This window comes from Anser anser (genome assembly GCF_964211835.1).
Source record: "Anser anser genome assembly, chromosome: 18".
Taxonomy (NCBI): domain Eukaryota; kingdom Metazoa; phylum Chordata; class Aves; order Anseriformes; family Anatidae; genus Anser; species Anser anser.
This window is the reverse complement of record NC_139739.1, coordinates 3,712,886-3,727,718: the sequence shown is the minus strand read 5'-3', so window position 1 is coordinate 3,727,718 and position 14,833 is coordinate 3,712,886. Positions and strand designations below refer to the sequence as shown.

The 14,833-nt window shown below is 44.1% G+C and overlaps 2 protein-coding genes across 3 annotated transcripts; both read right to left on the bottom strand.

Moving 5' to 3' along the window:
* Positions 1-85: 85 nt before the first annotated feature.
* On the bottom strand, positions 86-6,787 carry DDX55 (DEAD-box helicase 55). Its single transcript, XM_083804439.1, has 14 exons — positions 6,616-6,787; positions 6,303-6,353; positions 6,128-6,214; positions 5,762-5,853; positions 5,586-5,648; positions 4,725-4,874; positions 4,055-4,244; positions 3,716-3,798; positions 3,259-3,390; positions 3,045-3,137; positions 2,369-2,483; positions 1,443-1,611; positions 813-1,105; positions 86-321 (listed from the first exon to the last, which is right to left on the bottom strand). Exons 1-14 carry the CDS (start codon positions 6,721-6,723, stop codon positions 154-156), a joined length of 1,794 nt encoding a protein of 597 aa, XP_083660565.1. The 5' UTR covers positions 6,724-6,787; the 3' UTR covers positions 86-153.
* Positions 6,788-7,077: 290 nt separating this feature from the next.
* TMED2 (transmembrane p24 trafficking protein 2) lies at positions 7,078-13,054 on the bottom strand. Of its 2 annotated transcripts, XM_083804461.1 has the most exons (4): positions 12,815-13,054; positions 11,725-11,917; positions 9,467-9,574; positions 7,078-8,595 (listed from the first exon to the last, which is right to left on the bottom strand). In XM_083804461.1, the coding sequence occupies exons 1-4, from the start codon at positions 12,992-12,994 to the stop codon at positions 8,471-8,473; spliced, it is 606 nt and encodes a 201-aa protein (XP_083660587.1). In that variant the 5' UTR covers positions 12,995-13,054; the 3' UTR covers positions 7,078-8,470. The 2 variants fall into 2 exon arrangements, with proteins under 2 accessions (XP_083660587.1, XP_083660588.1); XM_083804462.1 differs by lacking the exons at positions 7,078-8,595; positions 9,467-9,574 and adding an exon at positions 9,593-11,307 and having other exon boundaries at positions 12,815-13,042.
* Between the last annotated feature and the right edge of the window lie 1,779 nt (positions 13,055-14,833).

Genomic DNA, 14,833 nt, shown 5'->3' with positions numbered 1-14,833 from the left:
CTGATCTGTGGTACGTACCTGAAAAAAGAAACCTGTCAGCTCTCTTTATGAAGAAATTAGATCAGTTCTGCTCTCTGCATCATTATTTTGTTATAAATATACAGTTTTATTGAAATAGGCAGCATCAACATGAAAGTCTGGCTAGAATAACTGTCAACATTCAGACTCTAAGTCAGCAACAGTTTCTGCTTTCACTTTGCTTTGGGTGCCTGTTAGTCTCTTCTCAAACTCTTCTTCACTAATTTTCCCCTTTTTTAATCTTTTCAACAGTCTTGTGTCATTCAGCAACTCTTCCATCTCCTCATCGTCAACATCAGAGCCCTGTTGGCAGTTGAAAAACAAACAATTAAATTCAACACCAAACCACGTTCATTCTATACATCTGAACACAACAGAATTTTACAACCCAGACTTTGTCAGGAGTATCCAAGCACGAAATAATATTCAGGTTCTACCTAGGAAACATTCTAATTCTGTTCCACCTATTGAGAATTAAAAAAGCAATAACAACAACGAAGTACTGTCCAATTAAGTGCTGCTGGACCTCTTAAAAGGAAAAACCCATGCAGCCTATTCTGGCAGCATTATTCACTAGCATTAGTAAGTTGGTTTTGTGTTTGGTTCTGAAAAGCTTCTGTGCTTTTTATTTTTGTGCTTTGCCTGTCAAGGGCCTAGAAAGTTAATTTTCAGTCTGTAATTCTGCAGTGCATCTCACTTACGTCAGACTAAAATCCCACTGCTCCCTGCCTTTTGAAAGTACGCACCTATGCTATAGCAACGACATGTAGCTTAATAGAACGGGCATGGTTTACCTCTTCACGTTTCCTTTTTGCTGTTGCTTTCTTTTTCTTCTCCTTTTTGGCTTTCTGCTTTGACCAGGGTTTGTTCTTTATGAATTTCTTTTTTCCCCCACTTTCCTGTCTTTCCTTTCTTTGTTGTTCTAGTTGTTTTTGTCTCTGTTTTTCTCTATTTTTATCCTTAAATGGAATGGAGTCTGTATCAACAGTGACTGGAGTAAAGTCTGGAAAACATTTTCCTCTTAGTTCAGGCATCTTCGGCATTTTTAACAAGGCAAAACCTTTGGCAAGACTAGCAAAATCCAGATCTGTTAAAATAAAGTTTATAAAGTCAGTTTCCTCCTGGATAATAAGTTATTTTTTTCTGTGACTTTTAAAGTTATCTTGAATTCTATACTTTATACTAGTAACAATGCTAAGTCGCACTTGCGCTTATGTCTGTTTTAGTCAAACTTGCTAATTAAATGTTTTGTCTGAATTGCTTGAGAAAATAGGAGTTTTGTCAGAATCTGATGCTGCAGGAAGTAACTTTGAGAACAGGAATGGGCAGTTGTAGCTGCTGAATAACACTACTATGTTTTTTTTGCCAAATCAAACATTGTCTTCTGAAGAACAGTAAAAGAGACCAGCCCTGCTGTGAATTACCTTTTATTCGGAAGATCAGATTACACTCGTGTTTGGCATAAGCCTGGATGTAAGACACAAATGCTTTCATCCCTTTCTCAAACACTGCCCTGTCAGCCAGGGCCATAGACTTCAGTTTTGGAAGAAGATCCAACACATTTTTCTGTGGTTTCATTTCCTGCATGGGACACTGAAAACCAAAAAAGAAACAGAAAAAGTTCAAACGAAAAGTTCAGCTGAACGATTTAAAATGTGCTGTGAAACTTCAAACACACACTTCTTCCCAGTTAATCTTCAGTAAGCTTTGAGCCCCCTTCCCCGTCTTTTACTGTGTCATTTTAAAACTCCAGTTCACTGTTCAGCCCCACAAACAATCATCCTAGCCCAGCAGAAGAGCTCACACAGTACAGCTCAAGAGAAGGCAACACCTTCATCTCATGCCTTATCAAGCTATGTTCTCATTAGCAGGCCTCTAGAGAATGCATACAATTAATCCCATAAATGCAGGACCAGCAAATAATTCAAGTTAAAATATTCAAGTTAAAAATAAATTTGTTCTGGCCATTTTTCAGCAGCACCGAGGGTGTAGCATACAAAGCAGTAGTGGCAGGATCTGAGGCAGAAGCAGTGTAAGGCAGTGCTGCCTTATGGAAATGCTCGACCTACACACTATTAGAAAAGAAAAACCTTTCCTTAATCGATGCATCACATGTTCCTATCAAAGATTCAGTTAAAAAAACACAGGTAGCCATCGCATTCTAACAGCTGAATTTGGTGATTAATAAGCAGCTCGTCTTTTTTTTTTTTTTTTTAATTATTTGACTCTGCTAAAACATGATCTATGCGTATGACCTTAAGCCCTATGAATTTGGATTTCATCATCACTGTCAGTAAGCTTCTGGTGAGCTTGCCTGTCCCCTTGCCTAACAGAATAAAAGTCTACTAACCTTTTGGTTGATTGAGAGAAAGTCAACATAAGATTCTTCCATGGGAAGCAAAAATACAAGTGCGCTGCCGGCATTGCCAATCCGTGCTGTTCGACCACACCGGTGCACAAAGGCACTGAAACAAAACAGGGCTCATTTAATAGGAGACGCTCAGTCTGACTCAAAAGTATTAGTGAGCAAGAGGGCAAATCTAACAGAATGGAAAACCTAGAGTGCTGGTTATTTTTGAACTAAACAAATAATTTTAGCAACCAGGAATTATGACAATAGAAGTTAAAACACATGGAAAAGCTCCTTTCAAGTGAGCTTCCAATGTACCATTCCTTGAAGAGCTCTGTACCCGCTCTCTGCTCTCATTCACCCTGGTGTTTCTCCTTTTTAGTTCTTTGGTATTCTCATACTAACCCTTAGAACAGAAAGCCTCTTCACACAAATGCAAGTGGTGACCACCTGTTTGACTTCTGTAGGACACACACAAAGCCATTTAACTTCACAGCAGTTACAACAAAAATTGCAATGTTTGATCCTCCCTTGTTTGTGCATTATTTTGCACAAACTCAGACCAATTTTCAGGCAAAAAGTAAACGCGTTTTCCACAGCTGTGTATTCTCAATTTGTATCTAAACAGTACAGTAACATGAGCACAAGTAAAGGTTCTTAAGATCTGAAGTTGTACCTTGCGCTGCTAGGTGGGTCATATTGCAAAACCCAGTGTACCTCTGGAATGTCTATGCCCCGGGCCATCACATCAGTGCAAACTAAAATGCCGCTAGGAAGAAGAAAAAGCATTTTTTCATTAGACCGTCATTTGAGAAGAGCGTATTTTCAGACACAATTCCATATCCTGTACTACTACTTTTAGCTGGCTTAGCCTATTTGTATGGTCTTACCCTGGGAGCTTCCGAAACTCGGTAAAAATCTTGTTACGTTTGTGTTTCATCTTCCCATGAATGCACATTATTTTTGCTTGTTTAATTAAGGACTCCAAAGCCTTCCCATAGTATTCCACGCAGGCACATGTGCTGTTGTGATGATGACAGAAATGCAAAAGATTATGTTGTATTTTTTATCTGATTTAGGCGGTCAAGCTAGAGCAGTCTGAGCCCTTTCAAAAATAGCCACTTTGGCCTATTTTTATTTAAAATAGGTACTTTTTTTTTAATAACCATATATAACATATATACATTTTACTTTAAAAGTATGTATAAAACTAGCATATTCTATAAGACTGCTATTAAAATGAAACACTTTTAAAGTAGTTGTGTCCTTGTCAACACAGGGCAGAGTTTTGAAATTCAGGTAATAAAACACCACTCTGTTTTCACAAGAAAACCTGCATGGAATTACCTGAAAAAGACTAGATGTTTTTCCTGTTTGTGCTGTCGAAGAAAGTGCACCAACTGATTGAACTTTTCATCTGCTTTGCATATCTACACAATGCAAAGGAAAAAAAATACATAAGAAAATGGACTTGATACAAACTGACCTGCCAGTTGCTAATTTAGTGGGGTTTTTTCCCCATCATGGTTACTGATCTTCAGAGGACTTGCAAGAGCTTTGTGTCTTTGAGATTTCTGATTCCCCTGCTAATGTGGCCATTAACTGGCCATGATTTAAAAACCTGTTGATGGAACCAGGGAAAAGGGAGAGGGAGCAACAAACTACCACAAGGCACGGAGTTCTCACCATGTAGTAGTTCTCCAGGCGCGTTGGAGTTTTCTGTGTGTTGCTTGCTGCCACTCCCTTCTCTTTCACCGAGATGCGGACAGGATTCCGGAGACCTGCCCTCACCAGGTTCTCCACCTCTTGAGTCTGAGTTGCTGAGAAGAGACCTGTCCGTCTCTGCTTGGGTAAAAAGTCCAGAATGGCATTTAAACTGCAAGTAAGCACATGTAAAACATAAATGTCCCAAGATCTTCCTCAGAAAGAAGTTTAATCACTGGAACTATGAGTTCATAAACAAAATAGCTTTTATTACTGAGCGCCAACTCTACAGCCTCTTCTATTCAGTTAATCATCATAACTTTTCAAGAAGGAGAAAAAGGATGTCAGTTTATTTGTTACAGTGTTTCAAGTCATTATAGTGTGTAAATACCAATCCTTAAATGAGTACATGCTAACATACATCACAAAAAAAGAAATCTTAAACTCTGTACTCATCAAGGAACCACCCTTTCCTGATTCTCTTCCCCTCTTAGCAACTGCTTTATGTAGTCTGCAGAGCCAAGAGAGGTAAAAGACCAAAACGGAACAAATCTCGTTTCAGAGGTTGTTGTAGGCCAGGCTCATTCACATCAATCACATACAAACTCATTTAAAAATTCAGAAGTATAACTGGAGTTTATTATTTGAATACCTTGATTCAAAGCCCATATCGAGAAGTCTGTCTGCTTCATCTAACACCAACACATCGAGAGACTTCACACAGCTTGCGAGATCCAACCCATCTGCTTTTCTTCTGAACAGATCTTCCAAGCGGCCTGGCGTTGCTACAATGATGTTCCCGCTGTTTGGGTTAAGGACATACAGCAATTTTGTAACCACGCAAGGTAAAGACTTCGGAGGAACTGCTAGGATTAACACAGCACAAATCTGCACTCTTCAATAAAACAATTTCTGTGCTATTTCCCACTGTATTCCTATTTCAGGACCTCTCAGACAGTACGTTGATGGGAGAAAAAGCCCTCAGGAGAAAGCACGCTATCTGCAGCAGTAAAAGTTTAGAACATCGACTATGGAAAGCAACCGTTAGCTAGAAGAAATATTTGGTGCCTCCACGAAAAAGCCAGCAGCAAATACAATTGCTCCAAAGGTTCCCCATCAGTATCAGCACCAAACAGTTCCAGAAAATTATACAACACAGACTCAATCTCGTCAGACTCTACTGCTAGTACAATGTTTACAAAAAAGAAGGAACTGAAAACCTGTCGGTGAAGACAGTTTTTCAATTCACCACGCTGTACGCTGTGATTTACCAGGACAGCATGTAAATGGTACCAATTTCATATATGAGCCTTTCCTGTCGTCTCATTACCGTCTCAGGATGGCGCATCCCACTCAAGAATCCACAATTTCTTTACCATATACCCAACATTTTTATGCAGAACCACCAAATTTTACCACCAGCAAGACCCAAATTCATAATTTGTAAGTTTTAATGACAAGGAGAAAACCACAGTTGCAAAACACTGGTAAAAATTACAGACAATCAACTTACCCGTGTTCTTTAAATTTTTCAACATCTTCCATGGGATTCCTACCACCTATTAAAAGAATCTGACTAAAACAAGAGAACAGAAAGATTTAGGTCATCTTTGAATTTTGCAAGTTTACAAATGACAGAAGTCCAAAGGAAAGGGAACAGAGATCACGAAAAGCCTGAAGTTCACCCACCTAAACATGGGGAAGTGTTTTGTGAAGTGCGATAATACCTCATCAATTTGAATAGCTAATTCTCTTGTCGGTGTGATAATTATAGCTCCAACCTGCACAAGAAGACAAAAGGAATTTATGGAAAGCAACCAAATAGAAGAGAGACTGTGGGAAAATTGTCCATTGTAAGGTAAGTGCAAAGAAAGCAACCCAGTATTTGTTTTCAATTTTTACACAGTTTGTTGTTCTTGGTATACGTGAGCTGAGCACATGGTCACTTTACATGTATTCAGTTTGACTGACTGGTGCTTTCACTGAGCTCCTCAATCTTACTGAGGGATCATAAGAACAGAGTAAACCATTCAGAACCGAACAACTTAATCTTACCTGCATTTTTTTCAATTTTTGTTCCCGTCTGAGAAGAATTTCTAGGATGGGAATTACAAAGGCTAAGGTTTTGCCGCTGCCTGTTACCTGTGAAATCGGAAGGAGAATCAGCCCTTCGTTAGCCCCAGAGACAAACCGAGAAAACCAAGAGGCTCCCCCGGTTCACGACACTCACCGCTTCCGCAGCAACATCTTTGTTACTCATGAAGAGCGGAATGGTTGCGGACTAGAAGAGAAACAGCACACCAACGGTTCAACCTGCTCTGCTGGAAGTAAATCTCACAGAGCCCAGATTTCCCCCAGGAGCCACCAGAGCTCTCTAGAAGCCACCCGAGCGAGGGGACACCCGCGGGCAAAACCTGAGGGGAGGCTTCAGGGCTGCGACCGAGCCCGGTGCCCCGGCGGAGGGCCCGCACAGCGCTCACACGGTCCGGAGCCCCCTTCCTCCCCCCCGAGGCCCAGCCCCGGGGCCGGGGCTCCCCCCTCACCTGCACCGGGGTCATGCTGGCGAAGCCGAGGCCCCGCAGCGCCCGCAGCACGCCGGGGCTGAGCGCCACGGGCAGCGCCTCCCAGCGCCCCTCCGTCACCGCCTCCATCTCGGGCCGCTCCCGCCGCCAGGCCCCGGCCCCTCCTCACAGCGTCCGGCAGCGGCGGGGCCCCCCCGGAAACACGCGGCGCGGCGCTTTGGTTCCGGCCCTGCGCGATGCCCCACTGCGGCCGCTCAAGCACCACAAAAAAAATCCCCTTTTTTCGGGAAATCGCCCATTAAGGCACTGCTGGAGGCAGTGCCAGAGCCCAGTAGCACCAACGCCAGCGTACAATTATGTCTCCTTCCTTCAACGCAAAGGCAGCAGCCTAACAAATTCCCAACACCCAAATAAATATTTCATGAAAAAAAAAATTCACGTGCCAAGCAGCCCCTCGCAGGGTCAAAGAAGAAAGAGACAAGCTTTCTTGTTTCTTTTTCTTTTTTTAAAGAATTTGTTTATTTTATCGAACCTGGGTCATATGTAGATTCACAAGCAATTTTAAATGTACATCTTAGAATTCAATTTGAGTGTTTTACACAAAAATATTGGCACACAACAGTTGCAATAAGGTGTAACAGCCACCTTGCTGAAGAACTGCTGCAAGTGTTTGCCCGAGGTTGAAAAATCTTTACCTGGAACATGAAAACCTGTAACAAATTTTAAATTAATTGTACAAAACTGCTGTGTGTAACTTGTAGAGGCTCCCCCCTGGAAAAGGTCCCCCCCCCACCCCAAAAATGATTACAACTAATGTACATCAGTCACAACATAATCCTGGCTCAGCACCCACACCAGACGCTGCTTTAATTTTAAACCGATCATCAGATACCAAGGAAAGTAACTTTATACAAAAACAAATCTACATGTGCCTGGAAAAGAAAACACACCAGTATTTAGCATTATGCTAATTATGACCAGATAATGGCAGAGACTGCCACTGAACTTAAATACAAGGGCTGCATAGCATCGCAATAAACCCCCAGAATCATTAACCCTTTGGCATCTGGAATCCAGATTTCCTGAACACTACTGCATTCTGCAATAGCACCAACAGTCTGAGCTTTGGAGCTGCAAAAACCAAAGGGCCAACTATTGTTTGCCAAGACACTGCACGATTGGCTTCGATATAAAACCGGTGAGAGACTAAAAACCATATGGTGAACACTCGGTAGAGGAGAGAACGTATTTTGATATCGACTACTGAATTAAAAAGCTTCAGAAATAAGTTGGAGTACTTGGGACAGTTACTAAAGACTTCCTTTTCAATTTTAACCAGGTATACATACTAGAGTGGAAGTTGTCACCTGTCTTCCATTCATTATCAGAATAAAGTTCCTCAGAATAAAGTTCCAATCGCTCCTCCTTGGCAGTTTCTACACGTGAAGAAGGGACTCTTTCAATTTTGTAACACCTACTGCAGGGTTAAAGATGTGAAAAATGCAAGTCACATTAGGGCCTTGTACCGTTTTCCCTAGACAGAACTGCAAGTACTTATGAAAACAGAAAGTTAGAAAAGACACCGACATTGCTTGTTACTACAGTTGAGTTACAGCGTTTGCAGCTTGCTTGGACCTCGCTTAGCGTACAGACTAGGCAGACTGAAGTGAAAAAAATATGCCAATCAAGTGATGAGATTTCAGCATAGCTTTTGCTACAGAAGATATATAAAAACAATTCATTTTTAACTAGGAAGGAACGTAAGCAAATAAGTTTTACAGTTCAGTAAAGAGGGTTTAGAAACTAAATGACTTTTTTTTGTGACCAGGATGGTTGGTAGATAGTGAACTGAAATCCAGGACCAGGAACAGTACTCTTAAACAACTCTTCGGACTTCAAAAAACCTCTTCAGATAGTAGATTTGTCCCAGTGTCATGGCAACTAGTACAAGAGCTTCAAAGAATGACCAGAGGACCACTCTGCTGTTTGTGTTGTCATTAACTGTTGGGGAAAAAAAATAAACAACAGTTTAAAACAAACAAATATATTTTATTTAGTCATAGGAACTGAACAATTGCACGTAAACTTCCAGTTACATCACTGATATTTGTATCGGGTCAGTACAAGTGCTCTGAGACTCTGCAGTCTTATGGATGAGAGCTCAGGGGCTTATTTTTCTGAATAGCTCAACCTATGCTAGGCAAGCAGATGTTAACCTCACCTTTGGACACAAACTGCAACATCTGTCTGTATTCTGCCCACCTTCAAAGAGGCCGACAGAGGCATGTAACTGCCAACCAGATGCCACCTGCTGCTTCAAGCAACAGCCACGTTTTAAGGTCTCAAAGTCAAGAGGGGAACTGCAGATCTCTAAAGGTTCTTTATCTCTGGTTCTAAAAGGTTCGGCACTTTAAGTCAGACCGTTAGTAACAAAAGAAAAAACGGTCATAAAACTGGAAATAATCATAGGTTCAAAGCATTGAGAGGCCGGTGTTGTAACATAATGCTGTATGTCCACATTAAAAACATCCGCCCTTCATTCTTGACAGGCACTAGGAACCACAGTCCTAGTCCAGTGCTAGGAACCATACCTTTACTGCTATCTTCATGAGTAAGACATTCAAAGAACTACAGAATTTACACCAATTAAGCAAAGATTATTTTGCATAACAACCTTCATTACGTGAGAGACAAGCTCAATTAAAGAAGATAGCAAGTGTCAATCATGTTCTTTACCATATTGGCAGAACTTTCAGAACTTGTTCTGAATTCTTTTTAGTAACATGAAAAAGCTGCTATGAACTTGAACCTAAAAAAATAGATTTAAAATCCATTCGAGAGGGGACGAGGCATTTAAGTCAAAGACACATACTTGCTCTATGTATTCTCTCACGAACTTCCATGTACTCCTGTTCATGCTTTACGGCTGTCATGGCCACTGCTAACTCGTTAATCATCTCTTCTAGCTTGTTCTGATGAGCTGCAGAATAATTTCAGAAGAAAGTCTGTTATTGACTCAAAAACCAGTTTGTTAGAACATATGAACAGCTGTAATTAGCTTCCTGTCACAGGGGAAGTTCTGAGAAATGCAATCCGTACGACTGCACTTCCCAGCCTCACAGCACAATAAGGTTTTGTTATCATATCGCCACATTTCCTAACACACTTCCACGGTATTTAACAAGTGAGAAAACACCTTTCTCTGCATCCAACTAGGTGGCAGAGGACACCCAGGTCAGGCAGCGCAGCCTGCTTGTATCCCATCTGGACATAGCTCTCCATAAGAGCACAAGCTCAGCACCATACCATTAGCTATTTTGCAAATACCTTCCAATATATTCCAAGCAAGTTATCTTAACATAACAGCCTTTTCTAGTTGTTAAGCTTGCAAAAATAGAACAACTGAGGAATTAGCTTAAGATCATGATGCTGGCAAAACGAGATGACTTTCTGAAGCAGTGGCACATCTTGTGATCCTCCTGTTTAGCTGAAGCACGGCATTCAGCAGAAACGTTGCCAAAGGGGCCTGGCAGAGGGCAGGAACCGGCCTCGGGTTCTGGTACGCCATGAAAGCAGAAGAATAGGAAAATAAACTAATAATGACAGGAAATTATCTTGAGATAATTCAGCACATGGACAGATCACAGACCCGAGGTTTAGTGCCCTGCCGATCACAGAGTCCTTTAAACACCTTCATGCTCAAAGAACTGCCCACTTATAAAAATTATGAACGATGTAAGTGATTTTCAACGTTTTCTAGCACCAAGGGAAGTTCAAGCAGTCATTCCATGGACAGAATAACACTCATACAAACCATAATTAAAACCTAAATAGATGTCTAAACCACACTCACTTTGCTAATATTGTAAATGCCTTATTTTCATGGCCAACTGGTCACTGCAATGCGTGCAGTTATTAGTAAGAGAAGAAACCACAGCTGCAGGGATTGTTTAAACCCACTAGAAGCACACTCAAGGGAAAGTGTTTGCCTTAAAAAATAAAGCTGTATTAATATTCTTTACAATGCATATTTACAGTGTCTCTTCAGACTCAATAAAAAGATTTAACTTAGACTTATAAAAAGTTCAAGTTAGGAATATGTTAAGTTTTGTCAAGAGCTATCAAGCACTCAAGGCACACCGTTATTTGCTTACTAAAACAGAAAACAAGGCTTCTCTTCTTTCTAGCTTCAGTTAGCGATTTCTATACCCAAAGGTTTATTTTACAGCAAATGACAAAAGTTTGAAGTTTTCTTGTAACGTTTTTGCTAACTCATAACCGAGATGGAATTTGTTGCTTCCAAAAGCCCTTGATTATCCAACACGAGTTTCAGTGAAAGTAAACACTGTCTAAAATATTTAACGTTCCTGGATGTTCATTGTTTTAGTTCAATTCCCCCGAAAACTCCTCCTAATCAGGTCTTCCATTAGCCACAAGTAACCACCTGAAGACAAACTGTCACGGCCAGCTGAAGGACCTGATCCCAAGAGCTGCTAAGTACATAAACGCCTCGGTGGAAGCTTGCAGGTGCTCAGCATTGCTCAGAATCAGACCTTTTATGTAGTTTATTAAAAAAAGACATTCTCATGCTACAAACAAACATTACAGAGAAAAAGCAAACGTTAGCTGTTAGTGAATAAACATTTGCAAAAGACAAGATGCTAATGAGCTTTCAAAAATCAGGACACATACCATCCCAGGTATCTCCACCACCTAGAGAAAAGTGTAAGAGATGAACACAAGTACAGGACAAAAGGCTGCAGATAAAACAGTAACTTACACGGCTAAGAGCTTTTTTTAATTAGCACATTTATCAAAGAGCTCAACTAACGCATGTGGTAATCTACGTACTGCTGAGCAAACTAGAAATCAGAGAATGAGACTGATGAAAAGACTAAAGGATGAGAGCATTAGTTTCTGCAGATGGCCAAGAGATTCCCTGGTGATTCTGCATTAAGTTGGGTCACGAGGTCTAAAAACATCCGTATCCGTTCTAGCTGTGCAAGAGGACAGCTAACTAGACCGCCTGAAGAAACAGGAATTCTGAGAATCCCAGGCAAGTTCACGAGTCATGCATGCACGGAAAAGCTCACAAGCCGGAGCTAATTTCTTTCCAGGAGTCTTCCTCACCTTCTGTCTCCATATCTTGCCCTTTTGGAGCTTCCCCGATATCAATTGTGAACATCACTATCTTGGGGGTCATAGTGGACATTCTGTTACTAAAGCAAAACTTGTAAGTTCCATCCATGTGGGCAGCAAATGTGTATTTTCCACTGGACTCTCGATCGCCTTTATAAATCCCTTTATTATCAGGCCCTGTAATCTGGACAGGGAAAACAAAATATCATACATTTTATTTAACATACAGTGCTTTAAAATGCATCACTACAGACCACATGCATACCCTGAAGCTATCCAGTCAGATTCACCAACAGCACCCCTGCTCTGACTGGCCTGGCATTCTTTGTATTTTCCTTCCCCCGACCCAAAGCAATGCTGCGTTCTTCTGCACGGGAATCTCTAAAGCACTCTCAGTAAGGCGAGCCACGTAAAAGCCTCGCCCTCTGGCTGAGGTTACTGGCCATCTGTCCTCAAGATAAGAGGCACTCAACAAGGGAGAGGTACGCTGGCTGCAACGCTGGCCACAAGGCTGGCCGTTAGCCAAATTAACAACTGCGGAGAAAACCTTATCTCTGCTGTTTGAAGAAAAATAGAAAGAAGAAAGGGTATACTGCAGTATGTCAACACTGCTTTGGTTATAATACTGTGCACTGCTACAACTGCCTTCTCTGACATGGCCATGGCAGCAGACGTTCGGGCTCGCCGCGGCCTGATGTCTCCAATCCCAGCAGGCCACCAGGCCCAGCTGCTAAGCTCCCACCGGTGGTAACCGAGCGGGGTTTCGCAGCTTCCTATTTCCTGCTTCGGGCCAACGGGCAAATTTAAAGAATTACGTTCAATTTCCGCAACGGCTCTCTCGCCTTGACGTTACCACAGGCCAGCAGCGACGCGCCCTCCACCGAGACGAGAGCAACTCCCGTTCGTTACTCCGCTACAGATTTTAACGCTTTACAGAGGAAAACCCCTCACCGAGCAGCGCCGGGCGGGCACGCAGCCGGGCCGCAGGCAGCCCCCCGCCGCCCGGCTGCCCCCCCCCAGCCCCCCCCGGCCCGGCTCCTCGCCTCAGCGCGCCCCCCGCGCGGGCAGGCCCGGGCCTCACCTCCACGTCGATGTCGAGGAAGCCGCCCTCCGCCACCTCGAAGATGAGCCCCATCTTGGTGCCGGACGGCACCCGCTCCAGGAAGCACTCCTCGGCGTGCGCGTCGATGCTGACGAAGTAGGCGGCGGCCGGGGCGCCCAGCGCGGCCAGCAGCGCCAGCACCGCCCGCAGCGCCGACATGGCGGAGCCCAGCGGCGGGGCGGCAGGAAGAGGGGACGGCGCTTCCGGTCGCGAGCCACGCCGCTTCCGGGGGCACGGGGCCGACGCTCATTGGGCGCCGCCGCGGCGCTGCCACGTACGGGCCGGGGAGACGGCGGCCGGGGAGGGACAAAGGGAAGGGAGGATGGGGTGGGGGAGAGCGGGGCGGGGAAGGGGGCGGGGCCTGCGCTCGGAGCGGCCAATGAGGACGGAGAGGGGCGCGGAGAGGAGGAGGGGGGAGCCAATCAGCGCGCGGCGGGGAAGGTGGGCCTATCGGAGAGCAGAGGAGCGGCGTTGGCTGAGGGAGGGGGGGCGTCGCCTGGCAACCGGGCGGCGCGGGCGGGAGCGCGGGGCCTGAGGCGCTGAGGCGACCCCGGGATGGGGGGGGGGCGGTAACGGTCAGGGCGGCCCCGGGGAAGCCCGGAGAGCTCCCCGTCAGGACAGGCGGCTGCGCTCGAGTTCGTGACTGGCTGCTGCGATTAGCCCCGTAACGTTTACACACCAAGCACAAACCGGCTTCCTTGAGAAATATTTACGCGTTTCAGCGAGCCCCCCAAGTCACCGCACCCCGGGTTCTCCTCAGGTGTCCTCAGGTGCCTGACGGGCGCAACCCGAACGCGGTGCGTGTGAGCACGCCCCGGTCACCTCGGGCTGGCAGGGCTGGCAGGGCTGGCTGAGGCAGGGCGGGCGCAGGGTGTGGGCACACGGGAGGGAAAACCTCCAGCGAGACAGAGCACGAGCGTGAGGAGCTGCAGGTCGCTTGGGGACCGAGTACCAGACCTGACTGCGTCACCCCAAACTTCCATTGCCGTCACGGTTCGGATCAAGCCCACTTTATATCTTCCCCTCTCAGTAGCCTAATGTGCTATCCTGCTTTTATATCTATCTCAAAGTGTTTTGCCACTAGCACATTCTCTAAATTATTACTTTTTTCCTCTACGTGCATTTGTATATAACAGGAAATCAGTTGATACTGAGTGCTGGTGGTATGAACGCGCTCTCATCGCTAACTCGGACAAAATTCTCACTTCCCGTCACATCTGATCCGCCGAGGTTCTGCAGAGCCCTCTCCAAACGTTCTGCTCACGCTGCTACCATGTTTCATGGTTTCGTAAGCAGCGCTGGCCAGGAAAAGATGACTGTGCCATTATTCATCCTCCTGCTCTCCCTGGAACTTTGGGCAACTTCCTGTGGTGTTCCATTTTGGCAGTAAGCTTCACAAACGACATGTAGATATATTTTCACAGGATATCGTTGATTATTATTATAAAATAGGCAACTGAATGTCAAACTCAGATGTTTGGAGGCTTTTTGTTGTTTTTTTTACCTTCTTGGCCTGGGTCAACAAAGACAGGAGCCGGCTGGCAGCACATAAGCTAGTTTGACACGTGTGACAGAACGCAATGCTGACACAGTGGCACAAATAAGTTTGAGTGTCACAGTGTTGTTTTTCATGTCACTTAAACCTCCCATTCACTTGCACTGGCATTTTGCATCTGCCAAAAATAAGAGAATTAATTCTGTATTCCCAACATGCAGCACGTATTAGTCATTCCAAGCTTTGCTTTTGTAACTTCAGTTTTATTTCCATTGACTAATTCCAATGTTTGACATCACTTGCCGTCTCTGGTCCAAAATTTAACACAGAATTCCTGCGCTGCGTACAGCAAGTGGTGGAATTGGGACCTAAAGCAATTCAGGACACAATTATCTCTAAAGTCTCATCCACAGCACCTCTTACTAAACACTCTAACAACATTCAAAAGTGCACGGTTGTCCCTGAAGGCAAAAATACTGAAAATCTTAACCAGAAAAATATAT